This window comes from Anomaloglossus baeobatrachus, chromosome 12 (assembly GCF_048569485.1).
Source record: "Anomaloglossus baeobatrachus isolate aAnoBae1 chromosome 12, aAnoBae1.hap1, whole genome shotgun sequence".
Classification (NCBI taxonomy): Eukaryota; Metazoa; Chordata; class Amphibia; order Anura; family Aromobatidae; genus Anomaloglossus; species Anomaloglossus baeobatrachus.
The window spans coordinates 119,090,087-119,115,648 of record NC_134364.1 but is presented as its reverse complement, the minus strand read 5'-3'; the positions used below and the strand labels follow the sequence as shown (position 1 = coordinate 119,115,648).

At 49.2% G+C, this 25,562-nt stretch overlaps 1 protein-coding gene across 1 annotated transcript in view; it reads left to right on the top strand.

Moving 5' to 3' along the window:
* RMDN3 (regulator of microtubule dynamics 3) overlaps positions 1–25,562 on the top strand; it is a 153,052-nt gene that overhangs the window by 114,271 nt on the left and 13,219 nt on the right. Inside the window, exons 6-9 of the mRNA XM_075329818.1 lie at positions 11,403–11,478; positions 18,362–18,439; positions 20,371–20,469; positions 20,552–20,605. Coding sequence (XP_075185933.1) covers positions 11,403–11,478; positions 18,362–18,439; positions 20,371–20,469; positions 20,552–20,605 — 307 coding nt within the window. The remainder of the gene's footprint in view (positions 1–11,402; positions 11,479–18,361; positions 18,440–20,370; positions 20,470–20,551; positions 20,606–25,562) is intronic.

Below are 25,562 nucleotides of genomic sequence, written 5' to 3'. Positions count from 1 at the left end.
TTCTAGAGATAAGGGCAGTGTATCTTGCCCTAAAGGCGTTCCAGCCGTGGCTGCAAGGCAAGCAGATCCGAATTCAGTCGGACAACTCCACAGCGGTGGCATACATCAACCACCAAGGCGGGACACGCAGTCGGCAAGCCTTCCAGGAAGTTCGGCGGATTCTGCTGTGGGTGGAAGCCACAGCCTCCACCATATCCGCGGTTCACATCCCGGGCGTAGAAAACTGGGAAGCAGACTTTCTCAGTCGCCAGGGCATGGACGCAGGGGAATGGTCCCTTCACCCAGACGTGTTTCAGGAGATCTGTTGCCGCTGGGGAATGCCGGACGTCGACCTAATGGCGTCCCGGCACAACAACAAGGTCCCGACATTCATGGCACGGTCTCAAGATCACAGAGCTCTGGCGGCAGACGCCTTAGTTCAGGATTGGTCGCAGTTTCAACTCCCTTATGTGTTCCCTCCTCTGGCACTGTTGCCCAGAGTGTTACGCAAGATCAGGGCCGACTGCCGCCGCGCCATCCTCGTCGCTCCAGACTGGCCGAGGAGGTCGTGGTACCCGGATCTGTGGCATCTCACGGTCGGCCAACCGTGGGCACTACCAGACCGACCAGACTTGCTGTCTCAAGGGCCGTTTTTCCATCTGAATTCTGCGGCCCTCAACCTGACTGTGTGGCCATTGAGTCCTGTATCCTAGCGTCTTCAGGATTATCTCAAGAGGTCATTGCCACTATGAGACAGGCTAGGAAACCAACGTCAGCCAAGATCTACCACAGGACGTGGAGGATATTCTTATCTTGGTGCTCTGATCAGGGTTTTTCTCCCTGGCCATTTGCCTTGCCCACTCTTCTGTCCTTCCTTCAATCCGGATTGGAAAAGGGTTTGTCGCTCGGCTCCCTTAAGGGACAAGTCTCTGCGCTCTCTGTCTTTTTTTCAGAAGCGCCTAGCCAGACTTCCACAGGTACGCATGTTCCTGCAGGGGGTTTGTCACATCGTCCCTCCTTACAAGCGTCCGTTAGAACCCTGGGATCTGAACAGGGTGCTGATGGTTCTTCAGAAACCACCGTTCGAGCCAATGAGGGATATCTCTCACGCCTTTCGCAGAAGGTGGTTTTCCTAGTAGCAGTCACTTCACTTCGGAGAGTGTCTGAGCTAGCAGCGCTGTCATGCAAAGCCCCCTTCCTGGTGTTTCACCAAGACAAGGTGGTTCTGCGTCCGGTTCCGGACTTTCTCCCTAAGGTGGTATCCCCCTTTCATCTCAATCAGGATATCTCCTTACCTTCTTTTTGTCCTCATCCAGTTCACCAATGTGAAAAGGATTTGCACTTGTTAGATCTGGTGAGAGCACTCAGATTCTACATTTCTCGTACGGCGCCTCTGCGCCGCTCGGATGCACTCTTTGTCCTTGTCGCTGGCCAGCGTAAAGGGACACAAGCTTCCAAATCAACCCTGGCTCGGTGGATCAAGGAACCAATTCTCGAGGCTTATCGTTCCTCGGGGCTTCCGGTTCCCTCAGGTCTGAAGGCCCACTCTACCAGGAGCGTGGGAGCGTCCTGGGCTTTGCGGCACCAGGCTACGGCTCAGCAGGTGTGTCAGGCGGCTACCTGGTCGAGCCTGCACACTTTTACGAAACACTATCAGGTGCATACCTATGCTTCGGCAGATGCCAGCCTAGGTAGGCGAGTCCTTCAGGCGGCGGTTGCCCACCTGTAGGACGGAGCCGGTTGCGGCTCTATTATGAGGTATTATTTACCCACCCAGGGACTGCTTTTGGACGTCCCAATTGTCTGGGTCTCCCAATGGAGCGACAAAGAAGAAAGGAATTTTGTTTACTTACCGTAAATTCCTTTTCTTCTAGCTCCAATTGGGAGACCCAGCACCCGCCCCTGTTTTTTGTGTACACATGTTGTTCATGTTGAATGGTTTCAGTTCTCCGATATTCCTTCGGATTGAATTTACTTTAAACCAATTTATAATTTTTTCCTCCTTCTTGCTTTTGCACCAAAACTGAGGAGCCCGTGAGCACGGGGGGGTGTATAGGCAGAAGGGGAGGGGCTTTACACTTTTAGTGTAATACTTTGTGTGGCCTCCGGAGGCATAGCTATACACCCAATTGGCTGGGTCTCCCAATTGGAGCTAGAAGAAAAGGAATTTACGGTAAGTAAACAAAATTCCCTTCTTTTGGGGGGAGCATTTCAATATTGAAATTATATTTTTCCTGTAACTAGGGTTGGTCTTTTACCCCAGTTACAGAGGAGATTCAACCACCTGGCTACATAGCAGAATTATTTGGATCTTTTATGACCCAGCAGCTCATGTGTCTCCCCCCCCCCCCCATCTACATTGTGATCATATTATATTCCCTGTAACTAGGGTTGATATTTTGCCCCAGTTACAGGGGAAATTCAACCTCCTGGCTACATAGCAGAGCTGTTTGGATCTTTTATGACCCAGTAGCTCATGTCCCCCCATCTACATTATTGTGATCATATTATTTTCCCTGTAACTAGGGTTGGTATTTTGCCCCAGTTAAAGGGGAAATTCAACCTCCTGGCTACATAGCAGAGCTGTTTGGATCTTTTATGACCCAGTAGCTCATGTTCCCCCATCTACATTATTGTGATCATTTTATTTTGCCTGTAACTAGGGTTGGTATTTTGCACCAGTTACAGAGGAGATTCAACCACCTGGCTACATAGCAGAGTTATTTGGATCTTTTAAGACCCAGCAGCTCATGTCCCCCCCCCCCCCCATCTACATTGTGATCATATTATATTCCCTGTAACTAGGGTTGGTATTTTGCCCCAGTTACAGGGGAAATTCAACCTCCTGGCTACATAGCAGAGTTGTTTGGATCTTTTATGACCCAGTAGCTCATGTGTCCCCCCCCATCTACATTGTGATCATATTATATTCCCTGTAACTAGGGTTGGTATTTTGCCCCAGTTACAGGGGAGATTCATCCTCTTGGCTACATAGCAGAGCTGTTTGGGTCTTTTATGACCCAGCAGCTCATATTACCACCCTATACATTGTGATCATATTTTTTTCCCTGTAAATTTGCCCCAGTTACAGGGGAGATGCAACCCCCTGGCTACATAGCAGAGCTGTTTGGGTCTTATGACCCAGCGTTCATGTCCCCCCCCCCCCACCTATACATCATGATCTTATTATTTTCACTGTAACTTGGGTTTGTATTTTGCCCCATTTACAGGGGAGAGTCAACCTTCTTGGATACAAAGCAGAGTTGTTTGGATCTTTTGCGACCCAACAGCTCATGTTCTGCCCTACCACTGTGTATGCAGGAGGAAGCATTGTCAGTGCTCTGTATAAGGCAATTGAGAAGGCAGAGGCGTTAATAAACTGTCTCTGACCTTTTTTATGAGAACTGGTTGTCTCAGACAGCCGGATCCCCGCTCCCCCAGCTACAATATCATGTGCAGGTGCACTATTATGTCTTAAAAAGTCCCGGCAGAGCAGGAGCGCGACCACCCGGACTTTTGAAGTTTTTGGGCAGTCCGGAAGCAGTTCAATTCCCTGCAGCACAACCTCTGGATCAATGTTTAGCCGCTTACACCCCTTTGGGGCTTTAAACCTCAGCTGTTTAGTAAGAGGTTGATGCCTGTTGGGCTACCAGTCCAGTGTTTGGTATCACATATGGCATCCACCACGGTGTGAGATACGGGACTGCCCGACATGAGTAATGCTTCCGGTCCTTTGCGTGGATGTCAGAAGAGGGATTAGCGGAGCTGTAGCAGCGGTCACGATCTGTGTGTAGTGTTCTACGTCTCTTGTCGTTCTCGCTCTCCCGTTTACTACAGATTAGCGTGTCATTGCTTGTTGTCCGTGTAGATCCGGTGATGTCACCGCGTCCTGTACAATAATCTGGGGTATTGCCATGCTTTTCCACTTAACCCTACAGTTGTTGCGAGTGGCGCGGTAACCTCTTCTCTGCAGAGCATTATGCACATTTGGCATTGATCGGAAGGGAGTCCGGCGTGTTTGCACAAGTCGGGAGCGCACATCTGTCTTCTGTTAGGATTTTCTTGTTTTGCAGAGTTAAACCGTGCTGTCGTGAGTTATTGCTCTTTCTATGAACTACCAATTCTGCCTGTAAAACTAGCAGAAATAACTCGAGGCATCCATTATAAAGCCGCAGTGCATAGTGTGCATGGTCCTCATTGAGCCCATAGTTAAAGGAGCTGTCTGCTGAAGAATGTTAGGGGTCTTGGGAGGCAAGGATTAAAGAGCATCTGTCAGCAACTATTTAAGCTGACAGAGGTATGATGTAGGGGCTGAGACCCTGATTCCAGTGATGTATCACATGCCAACGTTTTGATAAAATCCTTGTTTTCTCTGCTGCAGAGCTCGAAATGCTGAGTGCAGTATAACCCCGCCCACATCACTGATTGGCAGCTTCTTGCGTAGCCTGTGCATTGACAGCTGCTAATCGGTGGTGGGGGCGGGGATGGACTAGAAGGCACGAGACAACTAGTCCTGTAGTGATAATCTCCTGCTGATAAAACACTGATTGTATTGAAACTACAACACAGCTGGAATTTGCATTATAGTATTATTTCTGAGCAAGTTACACTGCAGTTGTTTTAGGAGATGTAAGAAACCAAAGGTGGTATAGGTTTGCCTTTACCTGGGGCAAGAATTCAGTTTGGCGCCGGTTTGGGAAGTCATGTGACCAATCATTCATATGATTTGCACACTTAGTCACGTACGGACGTGCAGTTCTTGCTAATTCACTCAAGGTTCAGTGAGAAAATGAGCATGTCCATAAGTATGAATATCGCATATGAGTGGAGCAGCCATGTGATGACTGCTGGAACCAGCAAGCAGAGCTGAATCCTGACAGTGAGTATATTACACGCTGCTGGGATTAGAGTGCTACAGTGCTTACGTTTATAATTAAAGGGTTTATTCAGGTTTAAGATGAAAGGCTGCAGTCACTTTAGAGACTGCAGGCTTTTTAATTCTCGTAGTGCGCACTACACACTTTTTAGGATTCTCCCTTGCTGGTAGCAAGAGTGCACGGTCATGTCAGAGCAAGTATGCGATCTGTTCTTCTGGCCACATTCCGACTAGATGTCTCCGTCCTTGTTCAATTAAGTATCGTTAAACGAGGCCACGCATGTCTGGTCGGCACGTGACAGCAGGTATGTAAATCGCAGACTTGCGGTTTCATGACCCCTAATTCTCACTGCCGGCACCAGAGTTCTGACAGTGTGCGGTGTGCGCACTGTAAGAATTCAGAAGTCTGCAGCCACATAGTGGGACATGGACTTGTTATAAAATTGAACAACCCTTTTAATGCTCCTATAAAAGCATCGTATGTCAGATGGCACAATTCTTTATTAACATGGCCGTGTATCTGACTCGCCCGCCCCAGGGTCAGGGGCACTCTGGAGCGGGCCGGACTAGTCCGGGGATGTCAGCGGTGGCGCTGGCGGTGTCTTAATAATAAAGTGGAAATGATGATGGGAGTTATAGTTATATTAGGTAAAGTTCGTGACGCCACCTGTGGTAATTTGCAGCTTTGGAGCCGCGGCTGCTGGACGTCCCATCCGGGGATGGTATTGTGGCAGTATTTCTGCTCTCCACAGGTGGAGCGAGTAACCCCGGGGCAACCGTTAGGAAGGTGTCTGATGGAAATGGATGTGGCGCAGGAAGAAGCAGACGACACAGGGCTTTGCAGTCAACATGTTTTACTCCCAGTTGGTTCCAACCCTGCAGCTGACCGGTTTCCCCGTGGTGTGCCAGGATTCACTGTTATGAGCCTCCGTCGATCCCGAACAGGTCAAGCGTCAGTACCGGTGCACCCCTCAATGTTCCTCTCCTGGCCGTCTCTCTCTAGCTGACCTTCACTGGACTGTCCTGCGCCTCCGCCACCGAGCCCTGACTAAAGGGTGGCTGACCGTGGTCCTTTTGAAGCCCCCCCTTGCAGGTGATGGGTGGCAGGTTGTGGCCTCGGGTGCCTACTGCAAGCACCCGGGCCATAGGATTGCTAAAAGAAATGTCTCTGTTCCTTTTTCCTGGGGACCGTCCCCGTTGTTGCGGCCAGATTCCTCCACCCCAGTATTCTTGGTGGAACAAGCCCACGGAGGACTCCCGCACATCCGTGGCACTCTGGAACCCCTTCTCTCGGTGTCACCTGGGTCTAGCCGGACCCCAGGGTCTTCACCATGAACCACAGCCTCTTCTTACTCTTTCTCACTGACTGACTCCTGTCAACTGTCACTTCACTCTGACTGAAAACTCCCTCTGACCAGACCTGGCTGGTTCTGACCGGTTCTCCAACCACGTCACTGACTCCTCCCACACTCCCTCTGCTAGGCTCCACCCCTCCAGGACAGCGAATGGGAAGTAAGGCACCATAACCATGTATACTGGTCGCTGCTTCTCAGCATTAATGGAGTACCTGCCTTAAACTCTGACCCGGTGTGTGACCTAATAATTGGTGTGTGCAGATTTTGTTTGTGAACCGGTAGATGACCCCTTTCTTACCCAGGATGGGATACCACACCTCTGGCTGAGGTGCAGTACCTCTCTGGCAACGGAAGCCTCAGGGGCGCCACATAGCAGTCAATCTTACAAGTTACGTATTGTTACATGTATACCAATTCAGAACCAATAACCGCACAAGAATACATCACCAGAACCACCATCAGTACAGAAATTCATCACCAAAACGACAAGCAGTAGAGAAATACAGCATCACAACCCCATCTGTAGAGAAATACATCACCAGAACCAGCAGCAGTACAGAAATACATCCATATAACCCCTATTAGTACAGAAACACAGGATCAAAACCCTGACCAGTACAGAAATACATCACAAGAACCACTACTGTACATGGTACGTCACTTGTAATGTCAAGTCAGACCAATATACATTTGTGTTGCATGAACCTACAACTCCCAGTATGTCCTTAACAATGGTATGGACTAGGAGATATCAGTCCTCCTCAGTCTGCAGAACATACAGGAACCATCCAAGTACCTTTTTATAGATGACATTGTCTCTTGATAGGAGTAGTCTTTCTTTCTTCATTTTGTCCTGACGCCATGATGACTTTTCACATCCACAGCTAGTCTCTGCAGACTTCCATCTTCTCTGGTCTTCTGAAGCACATCCTGACACAGTGCCCTTAAAAATAGCAGTGTGATTGTAATGTTCCTGAATAAAAATATAAAAACATCTGATCTATACTGTTTGCCTGAATAGATAATCTCCCCTCACTGTGTTCTCTACAATGTCTCTTATGGTACAAGCCCTCCACAGTGCCCTCTCCTTTCCATAGTGGGCCCCCACTGCACACTAACCTCTACATTGTGTCCCCCTATACTGCCCAGTCCCTATACTGTGTTTTTTCCTCACACTCCCCATCCTCAGCATACTGGCCCCTCCTTGCTATGGTCTCATACAACCCCCCCCTCCCCACAACCACCACAATACCCAGTCTCTATTCTGTGCCTCCTCACATTTTTTTCATTTGATACTGTCTCCTCACAACCTCTACACTCATCCCCTCCTCACTCCCCATACTGTGTCAGTGCCCGTCCTGCCCCCTTGCTTCCCATACTGTGTCTGCATACATTCTCCCACCCTCTCTCCCCATGCTGTGTCCTAAAATTTCTCCCCCTCTGCTTCCCATACTGTGTCCATATACATTCTCACACCCTCTCTCCCCATACTGTGGCCTAAAATCCCCCCCCCCCTGCTCCCCATACTGTGTCTGTATACATTCTCACACCCTCTCTCCCCATACTGTGGCCTAAAATTTCTCCCCCCCTCTGCTCCCCATACTGTGTCTGTATACATTCTCACACCCTCTCTCCCCATACTGTGGCTTAAAATTTCTCCCCCCCCATACTGTGTCCATATACATTCTTCCACCCGCTCTACCCATTCTTTGTACTTGAATTTCCTCCCCCTCCCCTAATTACAATAAATCTTCTGTGTCTTCAGCTCCACTGGAGCACTTACCACACCAAACGTCTGCCACCTGTGCAGCAGTGTGATGAGCTGACCTGATCACGCTGCTGACGCCACCCTGACCTAGAGCGGGTTGTCAGCCGGCTCAGATAATGACCGACTTTGACTATGGGGCAGTAAAACGCAGCCTCTGGAGGGGGGACACCTTGGAACCTTGCATCAGATGGCTTAATGGTGGCCCCCGCTGGCTGGACCTGGGGCAAATTCCTCTTCCCCCCCCCCTACAGAAAAGGCCCCTGTAAATAATGTGCAAAAAAACCCCAAAAAATAGGATTCCTTGAATAAAACTATCTGACGGTTTCATAGTATGAGTGCGGGGGGGATGGTTCATGATCGCATGTCAGCTACAGACAGGATCCTCCCCTAGGAATCTCGTGCGGAGTTTGGGAAGAATACATGTTGTGTCAGGTTGCTGGGTAAATAACTTCCTATCTCAGTATTGCTTTCCTGGGGTTTGTGGAATTAGGGCTCATTTACATAGGCAGAGTTAAGCTCCGAGTTCTCGATAGATCTAGACAACAGTTTGGATCTGTTCCCAATTTTACAAAAAAAAAAAATAAAAAAATACAACATCTGTGTGTAAATAAGACCTTATTGTGAAAGTGAAGAGCTGGTGACATGAGAAATATGAGTTTTGTATATGTATATATACAGTATAACTTATAGGACGGCCTCAGAAGTAAAATATTTGGCGTAAAGGAGTTACCCCAAAAACTCACTGTCCCCACATACGGCCATGATCCTTTTTCCGCTGCGCCTGGTGTGGGTTATTGTCTGCAGTGCTGCCATCATATGGGAAACGTTGCAGCCAATATCTGAGCTCAGCGCGTCTACCTGAGTCAAGGGCACAGGTCAATTAGAAACGGTGGACCTGAGAAGGGTGAGTAATGCACAACGGGGGGACAAGAAACTTGTTACATTTTCAGTATATTTACACTCTCTCTATAGACACTTCTCCTATACAAACCTTTTCTGGCCAGTTTTCCTCCTCAGTGCTTGCACTCATAATTGTGATCGTCCAGTTCTCCGGTTGTCTCACTTTGGTTCCTCTATCAGTCAGGCTTTTGTGGGGGAGGGGGAGTAATGCACTACCAGGGGACAAGAAACCTGTTACAGCTTTGGTATATTTACACTCTCTCTATGGCCACTTAGCCCGCACAAACCTTTTCTGGCCAGTTTTCCTCCTTACTACTTGCACTCATATATGTGACCGTCCAGTTCTCCGGTCGTCTCACCTTGGTTCCTCTGCTATCAGTCAGGCTCTTGTGGGGAAGGGTGAGTAATGCACTACCGGGGGACAAGAAACTTGTTACATTTTTGGTATATGTACACTCTTTATAGACACTTCTCCCACTCAAACCCTTTCTGGCAAGTTTTCATCTTTACTACTTGCGCTCATAATTGTGATCGTCCAGTTCTCCGGTCGTCTCACTTTGGTTCCTCCATCAGTGAAGCTCTTGTGGGGAAGGGTGAGTAATGCATGGCCTGGGGAACAAGAAACGCGTTACAGCTTTGGTTTATTTACACTCTTTATAAACACTTCTCCCACTCAAACCCTTTCTGAACAGTTTTCATCTTTAATACTTGTGCTCATAATTGTGATCGTCCAGTTCTCCAGTCGTCTCACTTTGGTTCCTCTGCTATGAGTCAATCTCTTGTGGGGAAGGGTGAGTAATGCACGGCCTTGGGACAAGAAACTTGTTACAGCTTCGGTATATATACACTCTCTTTATAGACACTTCTTCCGCACAAACCTTTTCTGGCCAGTTTTCCTCCTCCGTGCTTGCACTCCTAATTGTGACTGTCCAGTTCTCCGGTCGTCTCACTTTGGTTCCTCTATCAGTGAGGCTCTCACTCTTTTTCCTTACACTCATACAATTAATAGGCTTTAAAATCTCACCGGCAAACTCCTCTGTCCACATATAAGTGGGCCTCTTGAGTGAGTGGGCACAGCGACCCGTGGCTTGTGAGGAGACCTGACTTCAGATGTGTCCATTTTCAAGTCATGGGCTTATGCAGTCTCTGAGTGGTGTCTTCTTTTTTTCCTTACAAGTCGTCACACTTTTCTGTTTCCTCTAACTTGTAGTAATACACCACCTTACATATGCCCATTTTACAATTTGAGTCATTTTCTTTACCAGACGGCATAGCTTCTACCCAAATTCCCTCTGCAACTGACCTAGAATGATAAACACCAAAGAGAGACGCAAGCCTATGCCAATCACCATAAAAAACATGTATTTTATTTGAGGAATAATAAAAAGGCACGAGACCAAATAGAAAACTACAACAAGTACAAGGAAGGAAACCTGGCAAACTCAGCTGGCATGGCACACGAAAGTACACTGTAACATATATCAAAAGAAGTAACAATGATTGATCGATAAATTAAATTCCTCAGTGCGAACAATAAATATTACGATTGCAAACTATAAACAAATAGTAGTGAGTACATACAAAAAATATATAACAGACACCAGTGTGCCAAAAATGGCAGCAAGTTATGAATGCAACAGCATAAGTGCTGCAGTGCACATGTAATTACCAGGCCAGGCCCACCACACTCGACGCGCGTTTTGCAAGAAAAGCTTCGTCCTTGCGAAACGTGCATCGACTGTAGTGAAACCTTAGGCTTCTCTCTTTGGTGTTTATCTTATTTTTGCTAGCTACCATTATGTATGGATTGTGTTATAGGTTACATTGACCCAGAATGATGGAAAACCAGTCCTTAAATCGCCTCCGTCCCTCAACCATCCTAAAGGAATTATTCTATGCATTTTAAAGTGCATCAATACTGGATTAATGGTGGTGTGACGCCTAGCACCTCCACCTATTACCTCCGGCGGATGGATGTCCCCTTTGCCATACATAGATTGTTCTCCATCTTCCATCCGAGCCAGTTTTTTTTTTTTTTTTTTTATTAGCATTTCTGAGAATTGGATATCTGAATTGTTCCTGGTAGCCGAGCCCTTCTTCTCGAGGTCATGTTTGGACCCCGCAGAGATAGGAAATGGATATGTTATTTTGTGTTTCTGAAGTTCTTCTGTCCCTACGCTGTAAAGTTAGATGTATTTGTTCAGCTGCCTGAGCGCCGTGGGAAATGTCCTTCTTATTTTTCAGGCTCTGTATAAGGGCCACATACTAACACAGATCGCAGGGTCGGAAATGGCACGTCTGACTGCGCTGACCAAAAGCAAGAAAGTGCTTGTTACACTGAATGTGATCTGTGAAATGAAGTTTCCCATTTCTTCTGTCCCACGACAATGAGATGTTGAACTTTTTATGAACTATGTAGTATATGTATTCTAAGGGCCGGAAAAACTTTCCTCCCGCGCTTACCAAAACTTTGTAGATTTACTATAGTCTTTTTCTATACTATTAGCTTTCTTTTATCTTTTAGGTTTGCCATCCTTTGTGGACACCTGTCGGAGCATGAAGGCATCCAGAAGCGCATTCAGACTGGATATATTTTTAAGGTAAGCAATGTTTTATGGTTCCTTCAGGCCTCAAGACCTCTTGGAATTTATGAGTTACTTACTGTATTTTTCTTTGTCGCTCCATTGGGAGACCCAGACAATTGGGTGTATAGCTTCTGCCTCCGGAGGCCACACAAAGTATTACACTTTTAAAAAAGTGTAACCCCTCCCCTCTGCCTATACACCCTCCCGTGGATCACGGGCTCCTCAGTTTTATGCTTTGTGTGGAAGGAGGGCCGGAGCCTAGGGCAATTGTGGGCCCCTCGGCTCAGGTAGATCCCCCTGCTCCCCCTGAGCAGGCTGCAGGGACAGAGTCACCGGCGTTGGCCTCTTTCGCTGAGAAACGCTCAGTCGCTTTCTCAATCCATTGCTCAGTCTATGGACAAATGGTCATCTAAGCTGCTTGAGGCATTGCAGTCCAGACCGGGCTCTTCACAGGCCCCGGTCCCTGTTAGTTTGTCTCCTCCAGGCCCTTCTCGGTCCGCGCCGCAGCGCGCTCCCAGGATAGCCCCTAGGTCCCAGGCGGAGGACTCCTGCCCGGATCGCAGCCCCAGGCCGGCTAAGCGGCCTCGCTGGGATTCTTCCCCGGCCTCCTCACGCTGCTCTGGATCCCAGTTTGAGGACTCTCAGGAAGACGAGGCGGACGTGGGAGCTCCGGGCTCTGACCCTGACTTCACCCTTAACCTTGATACCCCTGAGGGGGACGCCTTAGTAAATGATCTTATCTCGTCCATCAACCAGGTGTTGGATCTCTCACCACCACCTCCTCCTGCAGAGGAGTCTGCTTCTCAGCAGGAGAAACACCAATTTCGATTCCCCAAACGTACGCGCAATACGTTTTTTGATCACTCTAACTTCAGGGACGCTGTCCAGAAGCCCACAGCGGTCCCGGACAAGCGCTTTGCTAAACGGCACACTGACACGCGTTTTCCCTTTCCAGCTGAAGTCGTTAAGGGCTGGGCACACTCTCCCAAGGTGGATCCTCCAGTCTCTAGATTGGCTGCTAGGTCAGTTGTGTCTGTTGCCGATGGCTCATCCCTGAAGGATGCCACTGACAGACAGATAGAGCTCTTGGTGAAGTCTATTTATGAGGCCACGGGCGCGTCTTTTGCCCCGGCCTTTGCGGCTGTGTGGGCTCTCCAAGCAATCTCAGCATGTCTGACTGAGATTAATGCTGTCACGCGGAATTCTGCTCCGCATGTGTCTTCCTTGACTTCTCAGGCATCAGCATTTTCGTCCTACGCCATGAACGCCGTCCTGGACTCCGCTAGCCGTACGGCTGTGGCATCCGCTAACTCCGTGGCAGTCCGCAGGGCCATGTGGCTGCGCGAATGGAAATCAGACTCGAAAAGGTTCCTAACTGGTTTGCCTTTTTCTGGCGAACGTTTGTTTGGCGAACGGTTGGAAGAGATTATTAAGGAATCCTTGGGAAAGGACTCCTCCTTACCCCAGTCCAAACCTAAGAGACCTCAGCAGAGAAAAATCCAATCGAGGTTTCGGTCCTTTCGTCCCTCCGCCAAGCCCCAATCCTCTTCGTCCAACCGGCCGGAGAAAGGCCAGAGGAACTCCTGTGCGAGGCGGTCTAAGTCACGTCCCCAAAAGGCCGCAGGAGGCACTGCCTCCAAGACGGCCTCCTCATGACTCTCGGCCTCATCTAGCCACATCCTCGGTCGGTGGCAGGCTCTCCCGCTTTGGAGACGCCTGGTGGCCACACGTTCAAGACCGATGGGTGAGAGACATTCTGTCTCATGGTTACAGCATAGAGTTCAGCTCTCGACCTACGGCTCGTTTTTTCAGAACCTCCCCACCCCCCGCACAGGCCGATGCACTTTTTCAGGCAGTGGACGCTCTAAAGATGGAAGGAGTTGTGATTCCCGTTCCCCTTCAGGAACGTGGTCGCGGATTTTACTCCAACTTGTTCGTGGTGCCAAAAAAGGACGGGTCATTCCGTCCCGTTCTGGACCTCAAGCTGCTCAACAGACATGTGAGAACCAGACGGTTTCGGATGGAATCTCTCCGCTCGGTCATCGCCTCGATGTCACAAGGAGACTTCCTAGCATCGATCGACATCAAGGATGCTTATCTCCATGTGCCGATCGCACCCGAACATCGTTTCCTGCGTTTCGCCATCGGGGACGAACACCTCCAGTTCGTCGCATTGCCCTTGGGCCTGGCGACAGCCCCACGGGTCTTCACCAAAGTCATGGCATCCGTCGTGGCGGTCCTGCACTCTCAGGGCCACTCGGTGATCCCATACTTGGACGATCTGCTAGTCAGGGCCCCTTCTCGGGTGGCGTGTCAACGAAGTCTTACCGTCACTCTGGCGACTTTCCAGCAGTTCGGGTGGATCATCAATTTCCCGAAATCCAAGTTGACGCCGACCCAATCACTGACTTACCTCGGGATGGAGTTCATACCCAGCCAGCGTTAGTCAAGCTACCGCGGGACAAACAGCTTTCTCTGCAGGCGGGGGTGCAGTCACTTCTTCGGAGTCAGTCACACCCCTTAAGGCGCCTCATGCACTTCCTGGGGAAGATGGTTGCAGCTATGGAGGCAGTGCCATTCGCGCAATTCCATCTACGGCCACTCCAATGGGACATTCTTCGCAAATGGGACAAGAGTTCGGCTTCCCTCGACAAGAGCATCTCTCTTTCACTTGCAGCCAAAACATCACTTCAGTGGTGGCTCCTTCCCAACTCTCTGTCGCAGGGAAAATCCTTCCTACCCCCAACCTGGGCTGTGGTCACCACGGACGCGAGCCTGTCAGGTTGGGGAGCGGTTTTTCTCCACCACAGGGCTCAAGGAACCTGGACTCCAATAGAATCGTCCCTTCAGATCAATGTTCTGGAGATAAGGGCAGTATATCTAGCCCTATTGGCTTTCCATCGGTGGCTGGAGGGCAGGCAGATCCGAATCCAGTCGGACAACGCCACTGCCGTCGCCTACATCAACCACCAAGGCGGCACTCGCAGTCGTCAAGCCTTCCAGGAAGTCGGGCGGATTCTGCAGTGGGTGGAAGTCACAGGCTCCACCATCTCCGCAGTTCACATCCCGGGCGTGGAAAACTGGGAAGCAGATTTTCTCAGTCGTCAGGGCATGGACGCGGGGGAATGGTCTCTTCACCCAGACGTGTTTCGAGAGATCTGTCGCCGCTGGGGAACGCCGGACGTCGATCTCATGGCGTCACGACACAACAACAAGGTCCCGGCCTTCATGGCACGGTCTCAGGATCACAGAGCTCTGGCAGCGGACGCTCTGGTCCAGGATTGGTCGCAGTTTCGACTGCCATATGTGTTTCCCCCTCTGGCGATGCTGCCCAGAGTACTACGCAAGATCCGGTCCGACTGCCGTCGCGCCATTCTCGTCGCTCCAGACTGGCCGAGGCGGTCGTGGTATCCGGATCTGTGGCATCTCACGGTGGGTCAACCGTGGGCGCTTCCAGACCGCCCAGACTTGCTGTCACAAGGGCCGTTTTTCCATCTGAATTCTGTGGCCCTCAACCTGACTGTGTGGCCATTGAGTCCTGTCTCCTAGCGTCTTCAGGGTTATCAGGATGTCATTGCCACCATGAGACAAGCAAGGAAGCCAATGTCCGCCAAAATCTATTACAGGTCTTGGAGGATCTTCTTATCCTGGTGCTCTGATAACGGTTTTCCTCCATGGCCGTTTGCTTTACCCACATTTCTTTCATTCCTACAATCTGGAATGGACAAGGGTTTGTCCCTCGGCTCTCTCAAGGGCCAAGTATCGGCGCTCTCCGTGTTTTTTCAAAAGCGTCTAGCCAGGCTTCCGCAGGTCCGCACGTTCCTGCAGGGGGTTTGCCACATGGTCCCACCTTACAAACGTCCGTTGGAACCTTGGGATCTTAACAGGGTTCTGACGGCTCTTCAAAAGCCGCCTTTTGAGCCGCTGCGGGATGTCTCTCTCTCCCGTCTTTCTCAGAAGGTGGCCTTCCTGGTGGCAGTCACATCACTTCGGAGAGTGTCTGAGCTTGCAGCGCTGTCATGCAAAGCCCCCTTCCTGGTTTTCCACCAGGATAAGGTGGTTCTGCGTCCTGTCCTGGAATTTCTCCCTAAGGTGGTATGCCCTTTTCATCTAAATCAGGATATCTCCTTGCCTTCCTTTTGCCCTAATCCAATTCACCAGTGTGAAAAGGATTTGCACTCTTTGGATCTAGTGAGAGCACTCCGGTTCTACGTGTCTCGCACGGCGCCCCTGCGCCGTTCAGACGCGCTCTTTGTCCTTGTCGCTGGCCAGCGTAAGGGCTCTCAGGCCTCCAAGTCAACCTTGGCTCGGTGGATCAAGGAACCGATTCTCGAGGCCTACCGTTCTTCTGGGCTTCCACTTCCTTCAGGGTTGAAAGCCCATTCTACCAGAGCCGTGGGTGCGTCCTGGGCATTGCGGCACCGGGCGACGGCTCAGCAGGTGTGTCAGGCATCTACGTGGTCTAGTCTGCACACTTTCATGAAGCACTATCAAGTGCATGCCTATGCTTCGGCAGACGCCAGTCTAGGTAGTCGAATCCTCCAGGCGGCGGTTGCGCACCTGTAAGAGGGGGCCGTTTGTCGGCTCTTTTTATCGAGGTATTCTTTTACCCACCCAGGGACTGCTTTTGGACGTCCCAATTGTCTGGGTCTCCCAATGGAGCGACAAAGAAGAAGGGAATTTTGTTTACTTACCGTAAATTCCTTTTCTTCTAGCTCCTATTGGGAGACCCAGCACCCGCCCCTGTTCCCTTCGGGCTGGTTGTTCTTTTGTGTACACATGTTGTTCATGTTGATTTGTTCTTTTGGCTCATGGTCTTCAGTTCTCCGAACATCCTTCGGATTGAATTTACCCTAGACCAATTTATAAGTTTTCTCCTTCCTGCTTTTGCACCAAAACTGAGGAGCCCGTGATCCACGGGAGGGTGTATAGGCAGAGGGGAGGGGTTACACTTTTTAAAGTGTAATACTTTGTGTGGCCTCCGGAGGCAGAAGCTATACACCCAATTGTCTGGGTCTCCCAATTGGAGCTAGAAGAAAAGGAATTTACGGTAAGTAAACAAAATTCCCTTTTTTGTTTTATAAGGTGCACCCCAAATTTAGAGATGAAAAAAGGTAAAAAAAATAAAACTGGGGTCCGTCTTGTACTCTGGTGTTGTCTTTCCAGAGGGGGGCGGCAGTGGTGGTGAGGCGGGTTACAGGAGGCAGAGGTTGTGCTGGCAGCCGCGGCTGGTCAGTGGTGGAGCAGGCCATCGCGGTGAGTATCCCAGTGTGTCCGTGGTCCCGGTTCAAATGATGGCGCCTGGAACAGCGCATGCGCAGATGGCGCTCTCATCCAAGGGCTCTATCTGCGCACGTGCTGACTCCCGGCACCATCATTTGAAACTGGGACCATGGACACACTGGGACAGCTGCCGCACAGCCACCCGCCAGCAGGCCGCCCGCCCACCCGCAGAGAGGCAGCCGGCCTCCAGGACGAAGAGGCAGCCGTCACCAACAGGCACCGGGTTGCTGCACAGACACAGACATCGGATTTTAAGATGCACCCCTCATTTTCCTCCCAAATTTTTGGGAGGAAAAGCGTATCTTATAATCCGAAAAATACGGTAATTTTGTGGATTTTTTTCTTCTTTAGTCCCTGGGTGACATTTACCAAATATTTCATGTATTTGTTGCTCTTTTACCAGAATCCTGTTACATTTTGTTGGTATGCTTCCTTTACAACATGGCCCTTTATCACCACAACGGAGTCCAAACAGCTGTGCCACATAGACATTCATACGTTCATTTGCGGCAGTAGTCATGTGGTGGTGTCACAGATAAGTGGTCCTGTCATATTTTTCCTTGTGGTTTTTAAAGGCCCCCATTTATATGCATAGCTTGTGATCCCATTGTGGAAGCAGATTTAGAACGTACATTACTTGATAGGTGATAATTGTGAAATTGTTGGTGTTCTATTACTGTGACCCCACAGATCACCAGAACTGGGTAGTTTTGTTGTACATCATTTGAAAGAACTGAGTATTTTTTTTTTTTTTTTGTTTCGCACCAATCACTTAAACGAAGTAGTTTTATCCCCTACCAATCGCCTTGATGGAGTAGTTTGGTCCCCACTAATTGCCTGATCGGAGTAGTTTTGGTCCCCACTAATTGCCTGATCGGAGTAGTTTTGGTCCCCACTAATTGCCTGATTGGAGTAGTTTTGTCCCCTACCCATCGCCTGAACGGCGTAGCTTTGTCCCTTACTAATCTTCTGATGGGAGTAGTTTTGATCCCCACTAATTACCTGAAGTGAGTAATTTTGTCCCTTACCAATCTTCTGATTGGAGTAATTTTGTCCCTTACCAATCTTCTGATTGGAGTAATTTTGTCCCTTACCAATCTTCTGATCGGAGTAATTTTGTCCCTTACCAATCTTCTGATCGGAGTAATTTTGTCCCTTACCAATCTTCTGATCGGAGTAATTTTGTCCCTTACCAATCTTCTGATCGGAGTAATTTTGTCCCTTACCAATCTTCTGATCGGAGTAGTTTTGCCCCCCACTTAACCCTATTTCCTGTCCCAAATATAGTGGCCAGGAGAAGTTAACTGGCGCAGCTGGTCGCACAGGCAACCTGCTGCTCCATTATAGTCTACATCACGGAACATATAGACCACTGAGCTCATAATATGATTTAAAATAGAAGATCCTGGTGGCAGCCGCTCCATTCACCTCATCTTGGCTGAAGTCTTTTGGTAAGGGGACAACAGTGCACACACATTTCTCTGGGGGCTTCATTGGCGGGCCCCACAGTGATCTAACATTTATGAGCTATCCAGTGGGGATCATTTTTGTTTACTAGAATACCCCCTTAATATTTAACACTTCTTAACGTGTTTTATAATATTTTTTTTTTTAGGAGCACATCGAAAAAGCCATTCAGTTACAGCCAAATGATCCACAGTGTTACTACTTACTGGGCCGTTGGTGTTACGAGGTGGGTGTGATGCTGTACACTGCAGCACATTTTCAAGAAGAAATTAAAGCACAATGATACGTTGTTTTATAGCTGCCCGTGCCTCCTGCTCCTGGGATCTGCACTCTCCATAGATCACTTTGTAGAATTTAAAGGCCACCAGGGAAGTAACTGCGCATGTTCTTAGGGGGTTTATGACCTCCATCCATCCAGGATATGAAGGGTGCACAGCCATCAGACCCCATCATGTACTGTCACTGAGGGCAACACATAGTAACCCATCCTTTTTGCTTGGTCAGATGTGACTTAGTTGGACTACTAAGGCTTCACTAAAAGAAAAATTTGAGTGAAAATCATATTGCTCACTCTTACCGTTGGGAAATAATACAAGTTTACCAATTTCCAAAAGGGAAATTTAGTTTTGGAAAAGAAACAAGAGCTGGCACTCATCTTGTGGCCCCTGTTCAGCTAGGACTCCCTGGTGTAAACAGGTAATTGAATTGTTACATCTGCTGTAAAGCAGATGGAAAGCCTGGGCTCTGTGTACGCCACAGTGTAGAAGCGACAAATGTATCTCCTCTGGAGTCAACTCCAGTGAACTTCACAGGACTGGAACCAGGCATTTTGCAGTTGACATACAGTTATGAATGTTTGAATTATTGTAGCAGGCGTAGTTATGGTAGATACATTTTCGGCATTGTGATCCCAAGGGGAAGGATATGCATATTTTTACACAACTGTGAGGCCTGAGTATGAGCTCCACATTAATATTGGGCAGATGGATGATAAATAATGCATGTATCACATTTCCTATCGATGGAAAGGTAAAATCATGATGGGAAATATGGTACTAAAAATCTTCCCCTGGAGTCCACCAGAGGCGAAAATATCCTGAAAGTTGGGGATCCCATAATTTTCTAGAAACCAGAGCCACATCCCATGACCAGCCCCAAGGGGGAAAGTATGTGGGAATGACTGTTTAATACAGACGTTTGAGTGGACACCATTGTTCAGTGCCAGAAGATGCACTGCTGTGTAGGATTGTTCTGTGACATCAGGTTTAGTACTTTTCTTTGTTTATTCCTTAAATTTTTATATAACTGTATGTACTCTATTGTTTTGTTCCCCTTTGTAACATCAGGTACAGATAACGTATGGCTTCAGGGATGTGGTTTATGGAGCAAGAGGAGCGAAGATATTAACTTTTATGTATTTAATCCAAAAAGTAGTCAGTATTTATATGTATATATGAAAATATATAATATAGAAATAAATACTGCCTACTTTTTGGATTAAATACATAAAAGTTAACATCTTCGTTCCTCTTGCTCCATAAACCACCTCCCTGAAGCCATATGTTGTCTGTAACAGATGTCCAATCTGCCTGTATAAACGATAGGTGGTAGTAGCTACAATACTATTACTATACTATAGGGCTGGCAGTGACCGTACCTGGGTGTATGTATATATAATATATATTCTATGAGCTGGAATCGAGGTGTATATACCATGCGCTCACTAAGAGTAGTGGAAACAGGCACAATTGTCAGTCAATTGCATTATTGTCCTGACAATTGGAGGCAGGCGAGTGCTTTTCGTGGCAGTGGTGGGATATCTGCGTGATCTCCTGAGCTGTGACCAGGAGACTAGCTGCATTTAGACACAAAAAAAAAGTTACATATTTATGGCAACGTATTGCAAAAACACCACTTTTTATCCCCTGACAAAGCTTCGATGGTCTCTGCTGGTTAGTGTTGTTTTTCCCCTTGGGTTGATGACCACCGCAGCCAATCGGCGATCGATATTAATACTTGTGTGCATTGGTCGGCACATCCTCGCTGCAGTACAGACACGAGACCACCGGAGCAGCAGCGCTGGCCCAGGGGGGAGTTATAAGGTGGGTTATTTTTCATTTTATTGCACACAGCTGGTAATAATATTACCTCCCATAGGTCTCTAATCTTGGCTGGCTGGAAAGGAAAACTGCTTCTGCTCTCTACGACACCCCACCAAGTGCTACTGTGGACGAGGCCTTACAAAACCTGCTGAAGGCGAGTGTGCGCGCTGGCCATTGCTGCCCATTTTATAATGATGGCACTTTTACATCATTCCGATTGTTTGCTCATCACACAGGCTGAAGAGCTGTCACCGGGGTTTTCCAAGGCTGCAAGAGTTACTATCGCAAAAGTAAGTGCTCGCTTCTTAAAGGGAACCGGTCAGCAGAAATTTCGTAATAAACCTTAAAGATTCCCCCTCTGCAGCTCCTGGGCTGCGTTCTAGAAAGGTTCCTGTTATTGTGCCCCCCTTTGAGAACTAAATAAATAGTTTATAAAGTCTTACTTTTCGCATGCAAATCTTTTTTTCTGGTCATGGGGGCGGGCTGTCTTGCGTCCGTTATTCTGCCTCCTGCCGCTGTACGCCGTCCCCCATCACTCATTTCCATACTGAGGACACACCGCCCAGTGCTCCCGAGGTCTCGCGCATGCGCTGTGCCACTCTCGCGGTACTATGTACTGTGCACAGTGTAACCGCTGGTGACATGATTGCGCAGGCGTGAGATTATGGGCGGCGCTGTGATTGTCATCAGCAAGTACCCCGCCCATAATCTCGTGCCCGCGCTTTCACCTCTGCCTCCACCGTTCTGCACAAGCGCTGGCCAGATGAACCCACGTCACCTCCTACCCATGTTTCCCTGGAGCAGGAAATAGATAGGAGGAGGGGAGCACACCACCGATCAACAGTGTTCATCTAGCCAGCGCTTGCGCAGAATGGTGGAGGCAGAGGGGAAAGCGCGGGCACGAGATTATGGGCGGGTACTTGCTGATGACAATCACAACGCCGCCCATAATCTCACGCCTGCGCAATCACGTCACCAGCAGTCACACTGTGCACAGTGCACAGTACCGCAAGTGTGGCACGGCGCATGCACGAGACCTCGGGAGCACTGGGCGGTGTCCTCAGTATGGAAATGAGCGATGGGGGACGGCCTAAAGCGGCAGGAGGGAGAATAACGGACGGAAGACAGCCTGCCCCCGTGACCATAAAAAAAGATTAGCATACAAAAAGGTAAGACTTTATAAAGTATTTATTTAGTTCTCAAAGGGGTAAGAATAGCAACAGGAACATTGCTAGAATGCAGCCCAGGAGCTGCAGAGGGGGAATCTCTTAGGTTTATTGCTAAATTTCTGCTGACAGGTTCCCTTTAAATGGCGTTTGTTTGTTTTTGGTTTTTTTTTTTCTGTTTTATGTCTTGTAGCTCATATTTTATCCTTTACACTAAATGATCTACCTAGGATAATGGGATGAAATGACTTGGTAATTGTGAAGTGCGGATGTCCTGTTGATAGCACTGGAGCCAATCAGTAAGCTCAGTGGTTGTGCTCCCGTAGATTGCACAAGCTGATCAGAGCTGTTGAGCTCACCGATTAGTCCACAAGGAAGAAAGCCACGGCACGCACAGTAAAAATCCAATTCCGTTCTTTATTCGTTCCAACAAGCAGGTAAAAGAGCGGTATGAGGGCCGGGCGCAGGCCATTCTGAAGATGTGGGCGGTGGGGACTTGAAATAATGGCACGCAGAGTTGGCGCATGCGCAGATTGAGCTCTCGACTGAAGCTCTCATCTGCACATGCGCTGACTCCGGCTGCCATTTCTTGGAAGCCTGCACCGCCGACATCTTCAGTATGACCTATGCCGCACAGAGCAGAGCCACGTCCACCACCTCTGCACAGAGCAGCGCCAACAGTGAGCAGAGCCACGTCCACCACCTCTGCGCAGAGCAGCGCCAACAGTGAGCAGAGCCACGTCCACCACCTCTGCACAGAGCAGCACCACACAGAGTAGAGCCACGTCCACCACCTCTGCACAGAGCAGCGCCAGCAGTGAGCATCTGGGCCCCCCCTCTGCACCACCTGCAGCATCGCTGTACTCCAGCATCTGTGCCGTTTTTTTTTCTTTTCTTTACCATCTAATATATAAAGGTGTGTGTGTGTGTGTGTGTGTGTGTGTGTGTGTGTGTGTGTGTGTGTGTGTGTGTGTGTGTGTGTGTGTGTGTGTGTGTGTGTGTGTGTGTGTGTGTGTGTGTGTGTGTGTGTGTGTGTGTGCGTGCGTGCGCGCGTGTATGTCCGGGATTGGCATCTGCACCGTCGCAGCTACAGCCACAAAATTTTAAACACTCACACTTCTGGACCCCGAGAGCGTCATAGGCTATGTTTTGAGGAGAAATTTGAACCCCGCGCTTTAGTTATTCACCAAAAAACCTGCCTCCATTAAAGCAAATGGAGCTGGGAGCCACAGTGCAGCCAGAACTTCAGAAGAATGCGCAGCCATGCCCTTATATGGAATGTTGGTGTGTCACAATGCAGCCAGGGAAAGAGACAGACACAGACAGGCTAAGAAACAGACCTAGACAGGGTAAGAAACAGACACAAAGAGACAGACAAAGAGACAGACTGACAGGGAAAGAGAGGGAAAGAGACAGACAGGTAAAGAGACGGGCACAGACAAAGAGACAGACACAGGGAAACAGACACAGGGAACGAGAGGGAAAGAGACAGACAGGGTAAGAGACAGACAAAGACAGGTAAAGAGACAGACAGAGACAGACACAGGGAAAGAGACAGGAAGAGAGGGAAAGAGACAGACAGGGAAAGAGAGGGAAAGTGACAGAGATAGACAGACAGGGAAAGAGATTGAGACAGACGGAGAAAGAGACAGACAAAGAGAGAGAGAGAGACACAGAGATATATACAGAGGCGGAGAAAGACATTATAATTACATTTCTATCTATTTGTTTTGTGTTTTTTGTGTGCAGAACACATTTGTGTTAATACATTCTATTTTGTTAACAGCAGTTATTAACCTGGGCGAAGCCGGGCAGTACAGCTAGTGTAGTATAATTTGCGCATTAATTTTTTTTTTAGGTTGATACGATTGCAGTTGTATCCAATTTATTAATTGGTTTTACACTTTTTTTTTTTTTTATTTACATGAAAATCACAAAAAAAGTAATTGAGAGTGGTAACGTTTTCATGAATACTTTATCACTTTTTATTTTATTTTTTATTTTTTTTGTGAAGAAAGGTAAACAAAAAAACAGCAATTCTGTCATAGTTTGTAATATTTGTTATGGCATTGACTATGCGGGATACATAATGTAGCTTTATAGTACGCGTCGTTTAGCGATCGCGCTGTGGGGGGCCCTTTGGGCTGACAGAGGGAGACATCTCCAGCTCTGAGGAAAATAAAAGCTGCACACTTTTTCTTTGTCGCTCCATTGGGAGACCCAGACAATTGACAATTGGGTGTATAGGCTATGCCTCCGGAGGCCGCACAAAGTATTACACTAAAAGTGTAAAGCCCCTCCCCTTCTGCCCATACACCCCCCGTGCTCCCACGGGCTCCTCAGTTTTTTGCTTTGTGCGAAGGAGGCAGACATGCACGCATAGCTCCACAGATTAGTCAGCAGCAGCTGCTGACTATGTCGGATGGAAGAAAAGAGGGCCCTTAACAGGGCCCCCAGCATGCTTCCTTCTCACCCCACTCTTGTCGGCGGTGTTGTTAAGGTTGAGGTATCCATTGCGGGTACGGAGGCTGGAGCCCACATGCTGTTTTCCTTCCCCATCCCCCTTAGGGCTCTGGGTGAAGTGGGATCCTATCGGTCTCCAGGCACTGAGACCGTGCTCCATCCACAGCTCCTGAGTACTTTGCTGGATAGGAGCCGAGTATCGTTCAGGGACATGGCCCTGCTACTTTGAGGTACTCTGTGTCCCCGTGGGGACTGCGCACAGCGACACTCCAGCATTGCTGGGTGTGCTAGTGCACCGGGGACCGCGGCGCTGACCGCGTTTGTGCCATTACACACTGCAGCATCGCTGAGTGTGTTACTGTATGGGGACTACCGCGCTGACCGCCGCTGCCATTGTTATCACTGCGGCGCGGCTGGGACTGTTAGTGCGCCGGGGACTTCCGCGCAGACCGCGCTTATACGGCGGCCGCGCTTATAACTCGAGTCCCCGGCTTTTGGGCCTAGTCTCTTTTTCTTCCCGCCCCCAGCCCTGCCAGTCAGGGGAAGGGCGGGACGCTGTACAGCACGGCAGCACTGAGGGCTGGAGCATGCTTTGCATACTCCACTCCCCTCACTGTGCACAGTGGGGCACCAGTTCCCGCACTTTCTGGGTCACGCCCACGGCTCCCTCCTCTCCTCAGGACGCCGGCAGCCATTCCTGTCAGCTCCTCGGACGCTGCAGAGGGGAGACAAGCTCTGGGGGACCCAGGCAGGGATTCTGGTGGCCACACAACCGCTTTAAGCGGGTGGTAAGCAGCACCTCAGGTGCTGGCCCCACTTGGTGCAGAAGTGTAATTATAGTTTATATGTTTACAGGCTATACTCTACACTGTATGGTGCACAGTTGATTTCTAGCTATATACCCTGTTGTGTTGCTCAAAGGAGACAACAACATGGCGCCCACAAGAAGCAGGGGTGCCAAAACACAGGCTTACTATGCTGCCTGCGCCGCATGTACAACCTCGCTACCGGCAGGTTCCACTGACCCTCATTGTGTGCACTGCTCGGCCCCTGTGGCACTTACTCAGCCGGAGCCTCTGCTAAGGGGGGCCCAGGGGGAACAACCAGCTAACACTGTCCAGGTGACAGGGACGGAGTTTGCAGTTTTTACTGACAGACTTTCTGAGACTATGGCTAAGATTCTAGAAGCTTTGCAGTCCAGACCGGTATCTCAGACCATGGGCACTGTGGAATCACTGCCCCCTGGTTCCCCTCAGTCGGAACAACAATGTTCCCCCGGGGTGTCTCATAGATCCCAGGGTGAGGTCTCTAACACGGACCGCAGCCCCAGACCGCCTAAGCGAGCTCGCTGGGAAATCCCCTCGACCTCATCACATTGTTCAGGGTCTCAGAGGGATGACTCTCTGTATGATGAAGCGGAGGTAGCTGATCAGGATTCTGAGCCTGAGGCCGCTCTCAACCTTGATACTCCTGATGGTGACGCCATAGTGAATGATCTTATCGCGTCCATACATCAAATGCTGGATATTTCTCCCTCAGTCCCTCCAGCGGAGGAGTCAGCCTCTCAGCAGGAGAAATTCCGTTTCAGGTTCCCTAAGCGTACAACGAGTATGTTTCT